This window comes from Pocillopora verrucosa, chromosome 1 (assembly GCF_036669915.1).
Source record: "Pocillopora verrucosa isolate sample1 chromosome 1, ASM3666991v2, whole genome shotgun sequence".
Taxonomy (NCBI): Eukaryota; Metazoa; Cnidaria; class Anthozoa; order Scleractinia; family Pocilloporidae; genus Pocillopora; species Pocillopora verrucosa.
This window is the reverse complement of record NC_089312.1, coordinates 20,039,454-20,060,157: the sequence shown is the minus strand read 5'-3', so window position 1 is coordinate 20,060,157 and position 20,704 is coordinate 20,039,454. Positions and strand designations below refer to the sequence as shown.

The following is a 20,704-nucleotide window of genomic DNA, read 5'->3' as shown; positions in this document are numbered from 1 at the left end:
TAAACGTAAAGGATCACTATTGTTGTCATTTCAAGTAGGTGTTACATTGCAGGAAGAAGGAGATCAAATCCAGTCATATTTTGGGAAAATTTAAACCATAGTCTCTTTTCAATAAAATGCCAGAAACCCTCAGTAAATGAGAGGCTTAACCTAACTTTGAAATAAGTTTCCCACATCATACAAGTAATTTAAGGATCTATTTATCTCAGACTATCTGCTAACAATCTACATCTGTCTTCACCCTTCTTTAACTCAAACAAAACAAATGCAAGTCTGACACATTGTAAGAAACTTTATTACAATCAGAACTGGATCATTTGACCCTAGAAAAAATACAAAAGAAAAATGTTAGGAGATATACATGACACATCATTAATCATGGCCCTTTTTCTGCACTATCAATGTTTCAGAGGGGGGGGGGGGGAAAGAAAGGAGGAAAGAGAGGTGGTAAGAGGGGATTAGTCTTGGTCAGAATGGAATTTGTGTTTACTTCAGTCAACCAAGACTCTCAAAACCAACAGGCCACCAGTAAACAAGTTAAAATACAGTATGATGTCAAACAGGTATATAGCTAGATCCCAACAGCATGGAATTATCTTTCTGTTAACACTAATCTGCTGAAGAGAAATTTACAACTTAGATATAATTTTGATGACCACCAGGGAGAGTGCTGCATACAACAAATTGCTCCAAAATAACCCACCAAGTGCAAAGTCACTTGAGTGATCGAGGGCCTTTAACCCTTACAAATGAATACAGCCTGCTTTTACCTTTCTCTTCTTGTCTCCACCCAGTTCAAAGTGTTTGCATCTTTTCAGGGCAATTTGTTTCCTGTACTTGCAATCTGTGCACTCCATACGGAGAACAATTTTCTTTGTTGTTTTGGCCTTAAAAATTAAAGAAATAATTTAAAATTCAACCCTGTAATAATCTTATATGAAGTTGTGGTTATCCTGGGTTAATTTGGTAGTAATCACAAAGGAGCATACAGTGGTGGGGGGGGGGGGGGGGGGGGGGGCGGGGTTTCCCTATTAAAAGATTGTCAATGTTCTATTGGAAGCCTAATCACCTTCAAATTTAAGTCAAAGGAAAGGTTAGAAAATGTACTACATCTAATCATAAATTAACTAAGACCTGACAAATGGGAATAGACAATGTTTCAATGAGCTTATTAATAAGGTATCAAATTCAATCATATGGAGTTAATCTTCAAAACTAAAAGACTTTTCTCCTTTTTATCTTTCCCCATTTACATTCTAGTTTTATATGCAGAGAATATAGCCAAGATTACTGAGTGTAACTGATATTTATGCCGCCAAAAATATATCAAGAGTCATTTGTCTTGAAACATTAAAATTGGCTACTCACACATTTTGAAAATAACTACATGTTAAGATAGTTATATTTAGTTTAACTTGACTTGAGAAAAAAAAATTTAAAACAAATTGGCCCTTGAAGGTCTACCATATCCTTAAATGTAGCTGTTACAGAAAAAATAATCACAACAAAGCATAATGCTTCAAGGGGTGATATGTAACCTGTCGTGGTCTCAGCCTAAAGGAGGCTTGCGATATGCAATCAAAAAATTGCAGTCCGCACTCAAAGTGAACCATTGAGACAGAAACAAAAACGCCTAATGATAATGACACATAATTATATAAAATATTTATTTCACTGGTATACAGAGGTGCACAAAAATAACAATTTCCTTGAAATTAGGACAAAAATTTTCGTTCCATACATATTTCATATCAAAACAAAACTTCCATCGATAGAGACGTAACATTCCACCAGAAATTGAGAGTATTTCTACTAAACAGTTTAAAACTATATCCATTCCATCTGAAAGATCTAATCAGAGTAAGAGTGCATAATGTACCATTGGATCGAAATTTGGACCTAAGGCACACAAGTAAAGCGGGCAGTGGGGTAATAATTGAACATATGATCGTACGGACATGAAATGTCTCTTTTTCTAACCTTTTTGTGGAAAATGGGTTTCGTTTGACCACCATAGCCTGACTGTTTACGATCGTAACGGCGTTTTCCTGAAAGAAACGGCAAAAATACTCAAGAACTGTTCGAACGTTCCCCAAAACTAAGATCGATCACTTTTAAAGACCTTTCGACAAAGCACGAAGAGCAATTCTTTATCAAGATATTTACAGAGACGATGCCACTATCAATAGTTAGTATCAGTTCATCCATAAGTCTTACCCTGAGCATAAAGACTATCTTTTCCCTTTTTGTACTGGGTCACTTTGTGCAAAGTGTGTCTTCGACAGTTCTTGCCCTTGCAATAAGTTCGGCGCTGTTTTGGCACATTAACCTGAATGCAACGAGAAAATAATGACAGTTTTAATTAAAAAAATGGAATAAAGAATCCATCTACTCGTCTTAAAGTTTAAAAGACGAAAGATGGCAAGGGATTCAACAGGATTCAAGTACCAAAATATTTTTCCTACCATTTTGCTCGCACGATCGAAAGAGAGAGAAAATACTAGGGTCCAGTTCTCGTCATTGCAACGATAGACGCAACATTCCAAAGCGAGGCTACAGAGCCCAGGTTCACTCACACTGCTGTGAAAGATGGAGTTAGGATCATGAGCAAATATAGATTAGGATATCAAAGACTGGTATGGTATGATAAAGAAAACAAAAATGTATTAGGCGAGGAATAAAAAATCGGACCAAGAAGAAACAATGGACCACGTTGCGACAATTCTCGTTTATGGAACTGGAGAATCAAACTTATGCTCATGAGAATCTTCGGAAATTGAAACACATGGGCCTAATGCTGATTGAAATTCGGAAATATATTAGTACCAAATGGACAACAAACAAGAGAGGAAAGTCGATATTTAGGGTATGGGGGGGGGGGGGAAGAAATTTTTGATTCTGGTTCAAATCCTCGTGTTCTTCCCTTCTAAGTCTGTCTATGACTTGTCTGGAGGTGGAGACAGTCTCTCATTTATCCTTAAGGGGATTCGTCAGGAGCCCATTACTTGAGTAATGGGCTCCTTGATTCGTAAACAGGATATCCAATTCACTCTTCCGGCTTCTTGAAAAGGGTCTTCATCAGTATATTGGATGAACGCTTAAGATGCGCGGTCTGCACATCTAACGGAAAACATTCTATCTGAAAACACTACACGAAGCAGGATGTGATAGATGTATAACAATCGGTAAATTTTTTTTTCGTGAGCACGGTAACGGTATGACCGGATTTTGTCCTAAACAGGATCAGGGTGTGAAGCGTAGTGAAAATATCAGTACCCAAGAGATCCATTAGGATCACTGGCACTTTACGTGTACCTCCGCCAATGTCATCTACTGCATAACTTGCACTTATGGTAATGAGTTATACATTGGTGAAACAGGAAGACGACTTGGTAACCGATTTCGAGAACACCTTTGCGACGTAGAAATAAATGACAAGGACGCATCCAAACCAGTCGTTAGACACTTTCATCTCCCTAATCATTCTAAACAAGATATGGCAGTTTGCGGCCTTTCCTTACATCTAGGTAGTTCGGAAAGCCGCAAAACACAAAAACAAAAATTTATCTTCCAAATCGGTATTCTTAATTCCCACGGTATCAACGAGCGCTTTCATTCAACTAATTTTTCTTGTTTTCTCGTCACCATACTCCCCCAATAGCGTAGCTCCACCTTCTGCATATAAACCTACACACAACCCACAATTCCTCCAATCGCTCTGACGAAGGGCTAACGCTCGAAACGTTAGCTTTTTTACCCTTTACAGTGGCCAATTTACGTTTTCAACTCAGTTGTTAACACTAAATTATCAGGGTGTGAAGGCCTGGGTAGTAAACATCACCTGAGTCTGGGTTGCAAATGTCACGGGAGCTCCTGTGTATCCTCGTTTGCCCCCCCCTCCCACCCGTCACCCTAACGACACTCACACAGGGTCCTATCTACGGCTTTATTTACGTACAATTAAATTAAGTGTTGTGCAAACGACCTCCTACGAAAACCTACAATAACTCATTCTGTGAGGAATGGAAAGTACTTCTCAGTTTATTTGGTCCTGTGACTACAGAAAGGTGTACACTGCATTACTCGGGAAGAATTCTTCATTAGTTTTTTTATTTTCTGTCTATCACTGGAAAAAGAAAATTACGGCTTGAATGTTCGTTTGAAGCTTTTGTAGTCATTGACTGATATTTTCATTCGGTTCCGTCAAGCTGACGTTACTTCAGACAAAATTTAGGCCAAACTGTCTGTAGACGAATCCCTTTTTAAATTTAATTTAATTTTTCATCCCACAAAAGGGATGAAATGATAGACGCCTAAAAGCAGGACGATTTAAGCTACTTCTGACTAAAAATTACTAAAAGTTCGAATATATCAAACAGAAAAAAGACCAGAGTTACTTCAGTAAACATTCAAACAAACACCTGATGTCCTAAGCTATTATTATCGATAGAAGACTAACATTTGTGCCACATTTGCGCCAGCAACTTTGAACAGAACAGCTGTATTATAAAACCCAGTTTCCTTGTGAAAAGGTTACCGCTTGGGGATGACTACAATAAATTAAACCAGCGCACAAACAGGCTACTTTTAAGAAAAAGAAATTCCATATAATATATTGAAACTGTACTCCAATATATCTCACGTACACGTCATCACATGTGAACTTCTACGAATCACTATTCAGGGTTTCAGCAACGATATTTGTAATATTAAGCCATTTCTCATTTTTAATGAATTTCACTAGGATCCCGCGCTCGCATCTGTCGCGCCGCAATATTCAAACATAAGAATTAAGATACGTCATAGATTAAAACTTCTTGGGCTGTTGAGTGAGTGGAAGAATTCTTTGATGTAAGAGTCAAATATTAGTCAGCATCTCCAATGTTGGTTCCCCCTAACCTAAGGAAGTCTTTTTTACAAATTTCTACTCTGACGTGTTTCCGGTCTGTGAACTCTAGAGGTTTCAGTCGCGGATGGCCGTACACAGACGAGGACCGCGCAGGTACTGGCACCCTGATCTCCTAATAAGGTGATAAACAACAAAAATAAGATTCACTCAAGAAGGAAATTCCCATACGTATGTGTTCCTGTCACTGAGACGTTCCCACTGAGCTGAATATGCATAGAGAAACTTTTCCCAACTAAAGTGAGAGTTACTTACAAAAAAAAACAAAAAAAAACAAAAAAAAAAGGGTAATACACTTGAGTTGGAGTCAAAAAACGAATTCCATTTTGCAATTTTTTGTACCAGTATTTCCTCGAATAACCGCTAACTCTCTAATTAGCGCCCTCCCCCGGGTGAGCGCCCTTCTCGAGTAAGCGCCTCCCGCTGCCTCACTTCCCTAAGTACCGGTATATCAAAATCATACTCCAATTCTCAGAGTAGATCCAATTTCCGAGCAAGTCAAACCCTCGCTCTCAATTCTTCATAATGTATTCAACATTTTTTAGTCTACAAGGGACTCATCACGAGAAGTACTCTGACAAATTTATATTTCGACCGGGGTTCCTCTACCAACGAATTAGAGATAAGAAATAAACACAAAAATAAAACAAACAAAAAAAGACTAAAACTTACCTCTCTATTGACAGTAAGTCCTCGTGACTTTGCGTGTTCTCTGTCGTCACGGTGGAGTTTTTGATCGTATCCCTCAACAACATGATTTATTCGATCGTATGTAGAAGGTCTTTGATGCTACAAGAAAAAACAAGATAACGATAAGCAAATCCATACTTAAAGGTAAAGCGAGCTCTGATTGAAATTAGGTGAGAAAAACTTACACCTTTACCGTAAGAATATTTTCTGTTTCTCAAATTTAGGGTAAATAAGAAATCAGGTACTCAGAAAAAGAGAAAACGCAAAGAAAAATGCAAATTCATCATTTCGTCACCAACATACCCTGCAAACTGGAGACAGATCTGACGGCAAACTTCTGGTAACAGAAACCATTTAATCTAACAAAAATTCGTGCTGTCAGGCTACGCTAATGTACCGTTCTCACAACAGCAGATAACGGTAAATTATTTCTGTCAATAACATGAACTTAATAAGAGAACATTTCACACTTCATACGCACGAATCTTCAAAAAAGGGGGAACTGGCGAGGCAAAAGTAACATCAAACATACCACTGTCTTGGCAAGGAAATAGCTGGTATCTTGTGCAAGATCTAAAGATTTTGGTCTCTCGACTTTCCACGAGTCTGTTACACCTTCTCCGCCTGTAGTGACAACATGGTTCTTCCTGATCGCATCTTCGCGCTAAAATCAATAAAAAGTGGAAAAGTTTAGCTTCTTCGCCCAAACCACAACCAACAACAAAATAACACATTGCAGTCTGTTTCCTCACGCAGGTGTGTTGTACCTTACAACATTGTGTCCACTGGCCCACAGTTTCTTGAGGATTGTAAAGTTTAAGACCGTATGAAGACATTTTGTATCCGCTCCCGGGGTAATCGCCCATTTTACGTGAATTTCGAGTAAGAAAAGGAACGAGCTGCGATCAGGCTTCGATTTACTTTGGTTCGATTGTTTGTAAAAATGCAACAAACGATTCGTTTTCTGTCAATGAAGAATGTAAGACGGTTGCTTGGCAACAGGCTTTGTGTTGTAAAGTATATCACCTGCAGGATTAATCAGATTATTGAACAAAAACAACTCAAGCGCGATGAGACCCCATTTATTGAAAGCGATCCCTTTTTCATGGTAATTAGGATGTAATTAACACTTCATTACATAGACTCGTTATTGTGCATCAGGACAGTATTTATTCTTATTTCTATTTAAATGTAAATATGTTACAAAAAAGACTTAACTTGCCTATAAGACACTGTTGCAGGGAAATTAGAAGTTTTCCAGGAAATCAAGGTGTAGAAGGATGTGAAACATAATCAGTGAGCAAGTCTCTGTAATTATCACACCATTGTTGCCATAGTAATTGTAAATCTAAAACTTATCTGAACATTAAACTAGTTCATTTAGAGACAAATCTCACCTATGGTTTGTTTATGTTTACTCTTGTCTTATTCAAAGTGTACATAGCAGTTCAATTATGCCAAAAAATGAACTACTGAGAAGAAAAAAAAAAGAATTCCAAGAAACAATACAGAGTATAAAAATATTCCTCAAGCCTGAGTGGGGCAACACTGCAATAGAGCCAAGGGTCAATGTTTTTAATTTTGTGTTGATTTCCTATCATTATCATAGATATAATCAAGGTCTGTAAAAAAACCTTAAATAAGCCTTTTAAACTACCTGGCATCACATCTGATATATATGCTGATGTGTATGATGCAATTCATTAAACAACATAACTGAGAGACTTTTCAAAGACCATCCACAAAATAGTTTAAACAGATCTATAGTGCATGGTGTTCTAGAAAATATCCATAACCTTCCTAATGCTCTCTTGGTCAATGTGATTAGGTCCTTTATTTCTTTTTGAGGGGTTAGTGCAAATAATAGGGCCAGAAAGCAGATAGGTATGTTGCTATAAAGCGTCGATACTGAATTCCTGTCAATTTCCTTGAGTATCATTGAAGTAGAATCTGACTTAATTCCACTTGGAATGTTGTATATTGTCATTTCTGTGACTATGAATAGCAAATTTTAGCAATTTAAAGGGTTGGCAACAAACTTTAATCTGGACACTCATGGATATTTGACATGTCATCATGTTTACAGGGCCAGCCCTGGTTTATGTAATTTTCCCTGAAAAAGATTCCCTCTCTCTTCATAAATTTTTGAGGAAGATTTAAGTTAACAAGACCCTTAATGCTCATGCGATGAAAGAGTGAAGAATTCAAACTGAATTTGGTTCATCCTTCTGAAAATTATGCTGGTATGATACAATAGGCTCAAAGTTGGCACATATTATGTAAATATTTTTGAACCTATGACCAATCTCTGCAGGCAAGATGAAGCTAATCCTGTGCTTTGATTCAAAATTCAAGGGACCATTTTCCTCATTCTGTATTGTATCCTTAGTTTCAGTTGCATAAATTATATAAAGCTAGCTGACATACTTCAGAACCACTGCCATATTTTAAACAAAAAAAAACATTCCTGTTTCCCTATTCTGCAAAGCATTAAAGGAGCAAACACAGCTGAAACCATATGAATAATAATTTAATAATAATAATAATTTTTTACTAGTATCCAGGAGGAACTGGTTCAAATGCCTTAAAAGCCTGACTTGTCTTCAGGCTTCTTTTCTGCAATCTGTTTGATTGCTGCTCACGTATAAGGATCACTTCTTAACTTACATATCATAAATTACAAATCATCTGCAGGCAAAAGTATGATTCTATTTACTTGTGAAAACCACGATATTTTTGTTATCATGCTATTTCGCACTTGTTTGGTGTAATCTAAAGAGAAAAGGTGTTTGGTCAAGATGGTTAGATATTGGCTTTGTTCTGAGAGTTTGATCACATCCTTGATAAGGAATTGATATCTATGACTGAAATACCTTTAAACATTAGTTCGAACGTTGGATCTTGGATTTGAGAAAATGAAGGGGACTCGATCGCAAAAGGGGAGCTCGCACAGGTACCGAGATCGGAACCAGACGTTTCAGGGCACAGATGCAAACACATTCTTACAGTCAAACTACTAAGGACCTCTCAACACGTCTCAGAAATTCTGAATTTCATACATAGTGGTATAGAAGTTTCACTTTGCCATCGTAAAACATATGATCTATTCAAAAGAATTCACGTTAATTGAAGGAGGGACGGAACCAAAAACTCCCAGGTTGATAGATTCAGAGGTTGACTTATAAAAGACAAAAAAAGGACTAACCTGATATCTTTTTAGTTGGAATTGGTTGTAGGCCTGTCAGTAATAAATAAATCGCATTTAGTGATATTTCGTGAAAGCGCGACAGAATTCGTTCTCTTACGTTTTAGAAGTCAATTATATTTTTTTCGATAACAGATATGGCAACAAGATAAAACTTCAGATGAAATAGGCCAACCTTTGATAGAATACCAGGAGGTTTAAGCATATCTAAGGCTTCTTTCACCGATTTCTCACTAGGATAACGTGAAGACGGCGATTCCCTTGTGGTGGCCGCCATGTTGTTCGATAACTGAAAAATCCTTTCGTGTATACGGGGCGTAACCATAGCAATAGAACCTTTGTTCCCATCTATTGTTCTCGGGATTTTTTCCTTCTTAGCACAATAAAGAGAGACTTGGAGTGTTAATTATGACTTGTCTCTTCAAAACACTGAAAGAAAAAGATTCGAGTTCATGGACCACACTAGTCAAAGAACCCGCTGGAAACAAATAGGGATTCCTGAATAAAAGAATACTCTATCCACGTTGTCATTGGTAACTTCCCTTTTAACTTACGATTATTTGTTAAAAATTATCTAATTCTGGAACTAGTCTCGAAGAAATTATTACAAACATAAATAAGTGTAGACAGTTCTTAATTCTTCTAAAAGACATGAATCACAGAGAGGAGAGTGGTAACGAATGGCTGTCTTTGCTGAGCGGTAGACTGGAACCGGAAAGCGCGAAATTTAGTTATGGCGGCATCAGGAGACGATTTAGAGGATGAAGAATACGAAGCCCTGGCTTATCAACAGGTCGGATTTTTCCGATGTAGTCACTTTTCAATAGTTTTAAATTTATTCTGATCGTAAAATTTATTTCACAGCGTTTGAAAGCTGCCCTGCACTACACCGTAGGCCGTATTTGTGAAAAAGCAGGTACGTTTCATTTCGATCGATCGAGCGAGCAGGGTCGCAATAATTCATCGTGCACTCTGGAGTGCGCGATGAATTATTGCGACCCTGTTCGCTTGATGACGATATTTGATCTGACGTTGCTTGTGAAAATCCATCCTTTATTCGATATTTGAGTTTTTTTCCCACCACAGTATCACATATTTGATCAGCCAGTGTATTAATTTGCCAGTTCTACCTGTGTTTAGAACAAATTTGTAAGTCTGTTCTTGTGTGTAGCCGTATGTTACATGTTTGACTCTGATGTAGGTGAGGAGTCAGGGTTACAATATTCCAGAAGATTCATTGCTGCCTTAACAGAGACGACTTTCAAGCAATGTGGTACGCCTATTGAATATAGTAGATGTGCAACATCAAGGGTTGTAGCTAAAGGGGTCAAAGAGTGTATGCTAACCCCCTAGGAAATAATTGGCAAAAAAGAAATTCCGACTCGGTATACTTCTCCTTTCTCATGAGGGACCACTTATTATTTAGTACCTGGAAGGGTGTAGGGTTTTAAGGGGGGATCATATGGTTTTCATGGGGAAACGAAAGGAATCAGACGTCCCCAACAGAGTACAAAGAATATTGACAACTGCAAATGAATGGGGATCATAAGAATATTACAATGCATGATAGGTTAATCAGGTAATTTTTGTTGTGACATAACCAAAATCCTCCAACCCCCTCCCCTAGGGGATAAATAATGACTGGTCCACAAGTTGCTCTATAGCCCCTTCCCTTCTTCTACCCCCCCCCCCCATCCCCCGGCTCCCACCACCACAGGCAGATGAAAAAGAAAAATACCCATTAACTAGGTATTCTGTATTTTGAACAATTGCTCATTACTATGTAGCTTATTGAAGGAGAATATTTTCATTTCAGAATCTTTTGCAACAGATCTTGAACTATTTGCAAAGTAAGTTGGTTATCATTCTTTCATTTTTTCTGGTATGATTCTTGGTTGGTTCAAATAAGCACTAATCTACTGATACAGAGTTACCCGCCTCAGGGGAAATCTGGAAGTGGAAGTTTCAACTTTTTCATCATCCCCAGTTACTAAATTTCACCAATCAATATACCCCTCGAAAAATACTTTTGATTGCATTGACCACACCCTTTCATGAGACATAAATGGTTATACGATTGGGGTGTTGCATGTAAGTAAACAGGTACAGCATCAAGAAGAAGGGCTATTTTTTTTCTGCAAGGAAAAATGTACAAGATGCAAGAAAATAAAGTAAGCAGAAAAGGCCAAATGATTTTGGGTCATGTGATAATTTATGTATTTTTAAGGAACTGTTATGTTCCTAAGTATAAACTTTTATCTAGGGGGTTTGCTGACTGGTAATTATAAGACAGAATGAATTGCTCTTTGTTATGGAGAGTTGGTATATATGCTGATAACCATACTTGATCGATGAAACAATCTATATTTTGCTTTTAGACATGGAAAAAGAAGCCAAATTAACTCTGATGATGTGCAGCTGCTTGCCAGAAAAAGTTCTACTTTGGTATGTACAAGATCACAGTTTGAGTAGCCAATCAGAGCCCACCTTCAAATTTATCCACTGTTGTAGTATACTAAATACTCATTTAAAATATTCAAATACAGATAAGAAAGTACTGGTCTATTACACTTGTGGGAGTTTAAGGATTAACCTTTCATTGTGATGATTTTTTTTCCTTACTCAATTCACACATTCCAGGCTGCACATATGGAAGGGATGAGCAAAGAACTGGCAGAAGCACATGAAGCTAATAAGGCTTATAAGAAAACTAGAAAAGTAAAGAAGACTAAACCAGCCCAGGAGTGCAATGAAGCTCTTGAAATCGAAGATAATCAATGATATAGCATGGGAATATCTTTGAAGAAGACTTTGGAGTCATGCTGTAAAGAATTTGAACAGCTGCTTATAAATATATTAAATGAAGACTTTGAACAAAGAGCCAAGAGAGTTTTAAATGATTGTTGCTCATGGGGACACTATAAATAACACAATAGTCTGTGAGATTGGAAAGTACATTATTTAACTCCCTGTTAAAAGGAAAAACCATCCTTACCACTTTGAATCACTAAAAGTTTTGTTATGGGATATAATGTTGCTGATTGTCATAAGTATTTAAGAGACACTTCATGACACATCTAATGAAGGTTTACACACTAGAAAATGTGTATCATTGTTATCATTTTTAGTATTCATGTGTCAATAAAATGTCAACAGTGATGTGTGGAAGGGCAGTCATTGTATCTGAACAATACACCCTTATCATGGGAAGTGTTATAAAATATCCACTGAAGAACTTGTTTAAGTCGCGTGTTGAGGAATTGCACATGAACGGAAGAGTAAAATCTTTTAATTATTTAACATTTTACCAAATATTCAAACATAATTGACAGTGTAGCACTGGGTGTGAAAGTTAATATTTACAAAACATTATGTCACGTTCTTCCTGTGCCGTTTATGAATAAGATTCAACTTGAAAAGCAGTTTGTTTAAATTATAATTCACGCATGAACTGGCATTCAAACACACGAAAGAGACGTTGCCAACCTGAGAAAAACAAACAACGTACAAAAATATGGAACTATTTACACTCGTCACTTTTTAAAAAGTTAAAGGCGAAGAAACACGAATTTTTCGAAAACCAGGCGAGAAAAACGTTCTTTTTTAGGACACTCACGGCTTGTTCGAATCTACGTAAAGAAGTTTAATAGTTCAAAGCGCACATGAGTGCCACACCCCTTTTGATCCAGTGGCGCTGCAACTGACTGCTTGGCAATTCAATTGGAAGAACAAAATTTGTGGAATGGCCTGTTGTGGATAGTGTACCTTTAAAATCAAGAAAAGATTGATCAAAATTAGTACATAACTTACTTGTCATTATTCTAAAGCGTAGAATTTGTCAAAGGAGCAAGGTCATTGGCCACGGCATGGTGTTGTAACGTCATTGAAGTTGGTGATTGTTTCACTGAAACAGAGAGACCACTGCTCTCAAAAATTAGAGATCGCTGCTCTTCGTTTACGTATGAACGATAAATTTCACGTACCAGCTCTGGTCAACGTTTTGTACACTGGGCAGTCATAGATACCCTTGCTCGGCTTCTCTCGGTTCGCCGTTGGTTTCAACCAAATGATCGGCATGTCGGTGTACAACTCCTTCGGTCGGGATTCGGTCAATTCGTGTTTGTCGTAGTCCCATCGAGCACCTTCGAGGAAGAGACCCCGAATGAAGCATCCGTCATTGGGGCGAGAGGTTAACTCTGCTTCGGTTTTCTTCATAACCTAGAGAGAGATGAAATGTCAGCCTAATGAAAAATTGGTTCTTAATACGAAAAAGAAGTCATGGCTTTTTTGGAGAGTAACATCTTGATAAACAGGCCTACCTCAAAGTCGAACGTGATCACATCAATAGAGATCGAAGAAGATCTCGCAAAGTTCTGCAAAGTTCCGGTTAAAAATCCTTGAGGGAAGAAGAAACCTGATATCCAAAAAACCTGCCAAGAAAACAGAGCTATTAGCAAAGGTAACGCAATGTCACTAAAAGTTCTGCATAGAGTAATTAAAACTTACTGGAGGTATTCCATGTTCAATCCACTTATCAATGAATTGAACTCGAGCCACCAAATCAGTTACCCAGGACGCCAGCGGTTTTAATGACGGATAGGCCTGGAAACGAACGGAGAGTAAGCTAGATTAAACACACGGAACTCACACAACTGATAATTACGCATCCTTTCATTATAACTTTCTGACAGGAAGTGAGTGTAAAAGATAAAAAGATACGGACGTTAATCAGAACAAAGCACTAATTTCACTCCATACAAACTTCTAACTCAACAAAAGATTTATCAAACCTATGAAGATACCAATTTTTTTGCATACCTTACTGGCCCATAATTCCGGTACAGAGTTAATATAGATACTGTTTGCCATTGTCTCCAGAGCCTGTGACATCACCACCAGACCCTTGAGTGCTTTAAGCAGATCGTTTAATGTCTGTCTGACAGTCTCTAACAGTTTGTTGTAACGAATCACTTCTTGGATTAAAACCGTGTTCATCGACTCCTCGTACCGCACAGGGTGTTTTTCCATCACCATGGAAACCGAAATAGGTTGGGGTACCTTCTCTAGAATACTGCGGCCAGCCTCTTCCATCACCTAAACATAAAAAACGTGATAAATTTCAATCCAGCTGGATGTCTTAAAAGACAAGCAAACTGATTCCGTAGTTTGTAATTTTTTTTGTAATACCATGTATGCAGGTACAGCATATACCTCCAACTATACAATTGTTTTCAATTTTTAGAAGAAGAAGATGCTTTTATTTGGTTAGGGTAACTCCTACAGTTACAAAAACTGATATCCTTAGAGGCCCTAAGAGAGCTAGATGAAAACTTGTAAAATGACCAATTTAAGGCTGTCTCTGAGCACTTAATATTCAGTGGTTTTCATTTTCGACCGCCACAGAGGTTGGGAGAAGATCCTATTACACACCAACCTCTTCACGCGACCTTCCCGCCCCAGATGACGCACGTGGCTGCATTTTGAGTATTCCTTGAAGTAAACTGAACGTCTCGTTCTGAGCAAAAGTGATGTTGGCGTTGTCATGAAGAGCAAATATCTCTGGAGTATCGTTGATTGGTAAACCACGAATGTATCGAAGATAATGCTGACAAGAAATGAAGCGTAGTAACAAGTAGAAGAGTGAGTTCACCGTGTCTTTCCAAAAATATTTCATAACGTACAAAAAAAATGGATGAGACTGGTGTCATATATCGCTATCAGATTAATAAATTTAATAGAGTATCGATGTAATTGGCTTGAACTTTTCTCTCACACCAGTAGGAGTTGCCTCATTCAACTTGACAACCAGGGATATACGTAAAAGAGGAAACCAAAACGTTACATAAATTACTCTGCAATCGGTGCCCTGGCGGATTTAAAGTGAGTCATTTGTTCCTTAAACAACCTTGGGACTTTTAATATCCTCTATAACTGCTTCCACCCACTCCCTATGCTACACCATCATTTAGTCACCATCAGAGTCAAGTGAAAAGTCTTTCATTTGTCAAATGGATGCTCTCACTCTGGTTCGTAAGTAAAGTTGGGTCATTCTGTTCGGTCCGTTTGGAAAGATTTTAAAAGTTGTATATAGCATAAATTAAACTTGGCCACATCACTGAAAATACCTCGTGATCAGATGTTAGAGGAAGCTGGTGATAAATTCCAGATTCGGAGAACTTGTGCTCACTGCTGAGCACGTCAGGTGAGTAGAAATCATTTAAGATGTTCATTATACACCGGCGATCCCAGTCATCGGTAACACGACCGCCATAATTGATGTGTCCAGCAGTATATTTTAGGACCTGAAAAAAGTCACGACAAAAGCAAATGAAACAAATACTTGAGATATTTATAGGTAATAACATGATTTCGAGTGCAATTTGATGTACTATGCTGGAGTAAAATTTTCAAAGACAACAAAATTGTAGTCTGAAAAATTGACAAGTGCTCATTTACACCAAATTGCACGAGAAATCATGTCACTTGATAATTATTTAAATGAAAAAGCACCGCAGAAAGTACAGACAAACGAAATTTTGGCAGCGCGCGCGCTATTTGTAATTTGCATTCGTGTTACAACTTTGCACTCGTGTTACATGAAAAATGCATTCGTTTTCAGCCAATGAGACGCGCGTAATTTTTTTGCGTATATCATTAAGGCGTAGGCAGTCAGTAAAAAAAAACACAGGCGCCTAGAATGAATTAGGGTTCCGCTGGAAACTAACGCCTATATTTCTAATGTACTTTTAAACATAAATGCAGTTTAAGAGATGTATGACATCTAAATCCGATTTGCATTGCACAGTGGCACACTACAAAAAGTCCTTCCAAAATGACGGTTTTAAGCTCATTTTACGGTCCCAGGTGTAAGGTGCATGATTGTAAACATAACTTTTGAAACTAGACCTGGATCGTTTTTAATTCACTGAATGAGTCTAATCGAAGAGACACTTCCGACATCAAAAGAACTTGATATACCACATCAGTATCGTTTGACTGATTTAAAGATGTTGGAGATGGCTAATGAATTATTTACGATAAGGAATAGGTGAAATGATTTACCTTGAAAGGTATTTCCTCTTCGTACTCCTCTAAGAACATGCTCAATTGACTTATACAAATCCTTAAGTCTCCAGTGGTAAACTCGTACGGGATGTTAAAACCCAGAGCACCAAATTTCCTTCTCTCCAAGGTGACCCCATGGAAAAGACACAGCGAGAAAAGAAGGAACTTGAATTCTTCCTGAATATGGATCAAGGAAAAAAAGTTTCAATTGTGTTAGAGGGTATTAGTTTAGCAAATGAAGTTACAGTAATGAGTACGTTTTTTTCAATCTAACCCTTTTGCAACTTGCATAGAACTCGTCACTAAATCCCGTGAAAGATCTCAATAAGTTGGCTTTAATCCCCCGCGGAGGTTCCACGGTCATTTTTGAACCATTCTGTAGAATAGAGACTGGAAACTTGGGACTTGGCATGCTGGTTAACCACAGGCGGAAGTCACGGTGCACCTGTTCGGAGACATACGAAATAATACCAGTCTTAGTAAACTGGGGAGCGACAGAACTTTCTGATGTTAGTTCAGAAAATCTTAATGGCTGCTAACCTTGTCTGGATCGATATTCTCCACGAGTCTTTCAAGACTGGGCATAAAGCTTGGGGCTAAATGACAGTTCTGGAAAAATACCCACTTTCCGCGCTCCATGGCCGAGCGCATCATAGCTTCTGCGCGAGGACCCTGTAGAGAAAAAGAGAAGTGCAAGTCTGAGTATAAAAAAGCTACTCATTATAATGTAATTGCCATTCTAAATAGTGACTTTGTATATTTTTTTCGGTTTTGCCAACATCCGAGCAGGTGGTAACATGTAACCAGTAGACAGTTCATCTTCTTATCAGATGCACAAATTTCAACTTATCGAGGCGACTTTAAGTCACAAAAGCGTGTAAAACAATCTTTCTGCACTGGAAATTGCATAGGTGATTAAATGTTCTACCCCTTTCAATATATGACTTAAAACGTAACTTCGTGCAAAGGACATTTTACTCTTCACATCTGAAGGAAAAAGCACCTGAAGATGAAGTTGTTAAAAGAGTAAGATTCAAATCATTCGAAGAGTAGTAAAAGCTGACCACTCACCTGACCCTGGCCGAGAGAAATTGCACTAAGCTTCTTTGAAAACCTCATTTCTTCAGCAAATTTATACAGGTCTGCGGCTGGGTCAGTTCCAACTGACAACACGAAGATGAGTGGAGTGGTAGGAGACGAGTCTTTAAACACAAGAGACAAATCCGTCGTCTAAAAAACAAAAGTTTGTAGGAATTCTAAAGTTTGTCTTGCAGTTGAGGAAAATCAGATTTACGTTCATTTTAAGTTATAACTTCTAGATGACAGCATTTTTTTTAGGATAAACTGACCACGCCGTCAACACAAAGGTATCAAAAGTTACCTGGGGTTCAATGAACCGCTGGCCAAGATTTTCAGAAACAAAATCCTGTAAGAAAGTAAAACAATCAGTCAGTCTTATAAAGGGCAAAATGACATGTTTAAAACACCACACTTCAATGTATTTTTTAATTCTTGTACCTGCATTGCATTAGTAACTTTGTCAGCTCTCAAGCATTTCAACGCAAGAAGCTTCTGGAACGAATCCAGGTCAGTGTTCCACGGTTCAGGCAACGGCTCACTATGGGGATTTAGAAATAAAACATTCAACTAAGTATGATTAGGTGATGAAAAAGAAATGATGACCTACTTTTTTTAAAAGGATGATAGACCCGTAAAACCAAAGCAAAAACGAACATAGAAACCGAAAAACCAACAAACTAACAAAGACTAAAAGGAAAGAGAAAGATAAAGAAAGCAAAGTCTCAATAGTATCAAATATTGTCCTTTCTGTTTCAATTCAATCCATTTTCTTTTCAGTGATAATTGAAAAGTGATTCGTGAATAAATAACTAACCGGTGAGGGTCAGCACTGTCAAACATTCTTCGAAATCCCTCTATGTGATTCTTGAAGTCTTCAGCAAAATTGGCAAACTTAGGCTGAAATAGATAAAGAAGCAACAACAGTTATTAAATGAAGAGCTAAAATTAAGCAACCAAGTCTTTTTTTACAAAACTTACATTATCCAGCAAAAATGGTGAACCAGTTAAAATGTCAATCGAAATCCTTATGAACCGCAGCGAGGGTGAAAATTAAGCAGACACACTGGCAATTCATAGACACAATTTTCTTTTTGTTGTGAACCTCAACCATTCCAGTTAGCGTACGATCGTTCGAGCAGAATGAAGACTTGTCTTCAAGGAGAGACGTCACGGTTTGACCATTATAAAACCTTGGCTTAAAAATTTGTCAAGCTCTTAATGAGCAATCAGAGTTGATCTTCGCCATCCTACAAAAATTAGTTTCTTCTTGGGTCATCCCTATTCTTTCTTTATTTTTTTTTCTTTACTGCGGAGTAAATATTTCGAGGTTCCACTAAAAGATGGAAATGACCTCTATGCGCCCATATCAATGTCACGTACGATATTTCATTCTGGATATGACTTACCAGCACTGGAAGTCGAAGTATTTCGGACCAGGCCCGGTCTGACAGCCAGTCCTGGGCGGGGTTCTCAATCTCCTTGGGAATAGCAGAGCCACCAGCCAATAGGAAACGCCACTCATCCTGAAAGAGAAAAGTATGTCTGCTTTAAAAAAGAAAAGATTTTCAAAAAGTAAACAGATACTAAAAGGTAAAGGTATCAGTGCTCACCATGTTAATCTTATTGTCGTTCATCAGGATTCTGACGCACACGAGGAATGAGAATAAAAGTTTGTCTTTTTCGAACAAACTGCGACACACGTTAGAGTACAAGCTGAATGTGAAATAGTCGTTGATGTTTACGATACGCTTTTCCAAGTTATCTGTAAAGAAGATAAAACCAACAGAAAAATTGTCATGTACTAAACGACCATAAAAAGAAATATGTACAAAAGCTTGACACGCAGTTACCCTAAAAGTTTCAGAGAAAAAAATCAAACTACATACCTGACGCTTCAGCGTTTGCTATGCTGTTAAGAAAGATGCGGATAAACCACTCCAAAGAATACTGGTACATAGGGTCTATGTTAGCCTGGAAAATAAATGAAAATAAAGCTTAAAAAGTAGTGCTATCGGGGAGATTAGTTTGACAGGTCCTTTCTTTTCAGTTCTATGTGAATCAACCCCTTAAGCAACCATGTACATATATTAATTTCCGGTAGAGGATGCGATAGGATATTCTTGGTGATCTCCGGGTCATCTAGAAATGTAAAAGGAAATACTTACCAAGTCATAAGTACAGAAGAAGAGTATCTGAGTTCTGACAGCTACAGGGATGTATTGACTACGTGTCTCGTCAATATCTTTTTCAGTCTGTTCTGCAATCACCACTTTAGCCTGAAACGGCGGACATAGTTTCACTTACCAATGTAGTGAAGACTAAAAAGAATCTCAATATAAATAATAGTACAGTATTGACGCCGTCTTACGTTTGAAGTTTTCAACATCAGTTACGTGGCAAATAAAAACTGGCTCGCTTAGATAGTTGACAGATGCTGCCTGCGTGCAATGGGAAAGACGATGAGCCAATCAACTGATTTACTACCAAGGCCGGAGTGAGTGTTAATAACACCATCTTTCGTTCTCCTAATTCCTAAATCCCCCTAAGACGCAAACAATACTCAGCAATAAATTTTGCAAATTATCCCTTGCGCACAAGCGTAATTTTGTGACAAAGGGTTAAGTTTGTATATCTTCTGACTACCGCACACCGACATCTCCTTCCACCGGTCGCAGACACCGCTGATTTAAAGGGATCAGGAACTTTTCTCATTATCAATTAAATACTTTTTAAAGCAGTACAAAGAACACAGAGCAGAAGTTTCCCCATTTACCTTGATTTCCATGGACTTAGCTTTAGACTGTTCCAGTGTATGAATCAAATCAATGTCATCCACAGGGCTGCCTTCAGATGCCGATAGTTTGTGGAGAATCTTATCTTCAATCTCTTTGAGCTCTTGTTTCATTTTTGCATTGCTGACAATCAACTGATTTTTGGCTTCTTCCAAGTCAGGCCTCTCCTCAGCAACCACTAGAGCTAAAAGCTGATCTTCAAGACCGCTATAAAACGAAAAAAAAACTGACAGTTAGTTACAAGTATTATGAGAATCGGCTCAAGAGAGAAACAGGACCTGCATAACAATATAATGCTTATTCTTCGTAGCCCACAGTAAGAAATTAATTTAGATACAGCATGAAAGTTGTCGATATGAAGAGCGGAATGAATGCAAGTATGAGGAGCGTCACAAAACCAAAATCGCAGTAATTATAGTAACCAATCAGAACAAACCTTAATATCACAAGGGAAAAAAGTGAGTACCCAAGGTGAAAACAAGCAAACTAGGTGTGGTAAGGAAAATGATTCAGCAGGATATGATAAGCTTCAGTTTGCAGCAGATCGGTTATTAGGAAGGAGGAGGATAAAAACCTAGGGAAGTAGGTAACGTATTCGACACTTAGTTGAAAATTGCTCAATAAGAAACAATGTTACTCAATTACTGTTAAACACAGTTATTTTTTCTTATTATTATTATTCGCTTGTTTTTCGCGTTTGTATAACATATCGACTATGTTCGTTTTATCTGACTTGACAAAAGCGATTTTAGTGACCACTACCATTCTACCTACCCTGGTGAAAGAGTGAAGTTGACAATAGTGACCTTTGTGGACACTTCAGGAGTGTAGTGTGGGTTAGGAAGCTTTGTAGTAATGTAAAACTTAAAGTCATCGTGATAAGGGATGATGGCGTCTCCGAGCTTGATCACTGTACTACCTGACTGCTTGAATGTCTGAAACACAAAAATGTTTCACCATATGAGC

At 37.9% G+C, this 20,704-nt stretch overlaps 4 protein-coding genes across 4 annotated transcripts in view; 1 reads left to right on the top strand and 3 right to left on the bottom strand.

Moving 5' to 3' along the window:
- Window positions 1–274: 274 nt before the first annotated feature.
- Window positions 275–2,522, bottom strand: LOC131791820 (uncharacterized). Its single transcript, XM_059109196.2, has 5 exons — window positions 2,466–2,522; window positions 2,218–2,329; window positions 1,981–2,048; window positions 771–887; window positions 275–323 (listed from the first exon to the last, which is right to left on the bottom strand). Exons 1-5 carry the CDS (start codon window positions 2,466–2,468, stop codon window positions 303–305), a joined length of 321 nt encoding a protein of 106 aa, XP_058965179.1. The 5' UTR covers window positions 2,469–2,522; the 3' UTR covers window positions 275–302.
- Window positions 2,523–3,932: 1,410 nt separating this feature from the next.
- LOC131791817 (cilia- and flagella-associated protein 90) lies at window positions 3,933–9,093 on the bottom strand. Its single transcript, XM_059109195.2, has 5 exons — window positions 8,977–9,093; window positions 8,802–8,834; window positions 6,129–6,260; window positions 5,579–5,695; window positions 3,933–5,021 (listed from the first exon to the last, which is right to left on the bottom strand). Exons 1-5 carry the CDS (start codon window positions 9,076–9,078, stop codon window positions 4,866–4,868), a joined length of 540 nt encoding a protein of 179 aa, XP_058965178.1. The 5' UTR covers window positions 9,079–9,093; the 3' UTR covers window positions 3,933–4,865.
- Window positions 9,094–9,519: 426 nt separating this feature from the next.
- LOC131791828 (centromere protein S-like) lies at window positions 9,520–11,681 on the top strand. The gene is made up of 6 exons (XM_059109204.2): window positions 9,520–9,594; window positions 9,666–9,717; window positions 10,003–10,074; window positions 10,618–10,651; window positions 11,180–11,246; window positions 11,442–11,681. Exons 1-6 carry the CDS (start codon window positions 9,535–9,537, stop codon window positions 11,580–11,582), a joined length of 426 nt encoding a protein of 141 aa, XP_058965187.2. The 5' UTR covers window positions 9,520–9,534; the 3' UTR covers window positions 11,583–11,681.
- Window positions 11,682–12,074: 393 nt separating this feature from the next.
- Window positions 12,075–20,704, bottom strand: part of LOC131791816 (dynein axonemal heavy chain 1-like) — a 48,604-nt gene continuing 39,974 nt past the window's right edge. Inside the window, 20 exon segments of the mRNA XM_066173164.1 lie at window positions 12,075–12,566; window positions 12,785–13,019; window positions 13,121–13,231; window positions 13,308–13,403; window positions 13,620–13,895; window positions 14,236–14,406; window positions 14,927–15,103; window positions 15,864–16,043; window positions 16,141–16,311; window positions 16,407–16,538; window positions 16,938–17,096; window positions 17,248–17,292; window positions 17,385–17,484; window positions 17,761–17,843; window positions 18,353–18,469; window positions 18,557–18,708; window positions 18,833–18,917; window positions 19,112–19,222; window positions 19,720–19,945; window positions 20,513–20,673. Of these exon segments, the coding sequence (XP_066029261.1) occupies window positions 12,445–12,566; window positions 12,785–13,019; window positions 13,121–13,231; window positions 13,308–13,403; window positions 13,620–13,895; window positions 14,236–14,406; window positions 14,927–15,103; window positions 15,864–16,043; window positions 16,141–16,311; window positions 16,407–16,538; window positions 16,938–17,096; window positions 17,248–17,292; window positions 17,385–17,484; window positions 17,761–17,843; window positions 18,353–18,469; window positions 18,557–18,708; window positions 18,833–18,917; window positions 19,112–19,222; window positions 19,720–19,945; window positions 20,513–20,673 (2,910 nt within the window). The 3' untranslated portion in view covers window positions 12,075–12,444.

Excerpts from the sequence above, each read along its gene's own strand:
- LOC131791817 (XM_059109195.2), bottom strand. The coding sequence starts at position 9,078 with ATGGCGGCCACCACAAGGGAATCGCCGTCTTCACGTTATCCTAGTGAG. Across the intron at positions 6,261-8,801 it reads TCCAACTAAAAAGATATCAG|CGCGAAGATGCGATCAGGAA; the intron begins GTTAGTCCTTTT and ends TATTGATTTTAG. Across the intron at positions 5,022-5,578 it reads GACTTACTGTCAATAGAGAG|GAGATCAGGGTGCCAGTACC; the intron begins GTAAGTTTTAGT and ends TCACCTTATTAG.
- LOC131791820 (XM_059109196.2), bottom strand. Across the intron at positions 888-1,980 it reads AACCCATTTTCCACAAAAAG|GCCAAAACAACAAAGAAAAT; the intron begins GTTAGAAAAAGA and ends TTAATTTTTAAG. Across the intron at positions 324-770 it reads GTGGAGACAAGAAGAGAAAG|GGTCAAATGATCCAGTTCTG; the intron begins GTAAAAGCAGGC and ends TATTTTTTCTAG.
- LOC131791828 (XM_059109204.2), top strand. The coding sequence starts at position 9,535 with ATGGCGGCATCAGGAGACGATTTAGAGGATGAAGAATACGAAGCCCTG. Across the intron at positions 10,075-10,617 it reads GACGACTTTCAAGCAATGTG|AATCTTTTGCAACAGATCTT; the intron begins GTACGCCTATTG and ends TTTTCATTTCAG. Across the intron at positions 10,652-11,179 it reads GATCTTGAACTATTTGCAAA|ACATGGAAAAAGAAGCCAAA; the intron begins GTAAGTTGGTTA and ends TTTTGCTTTTAG.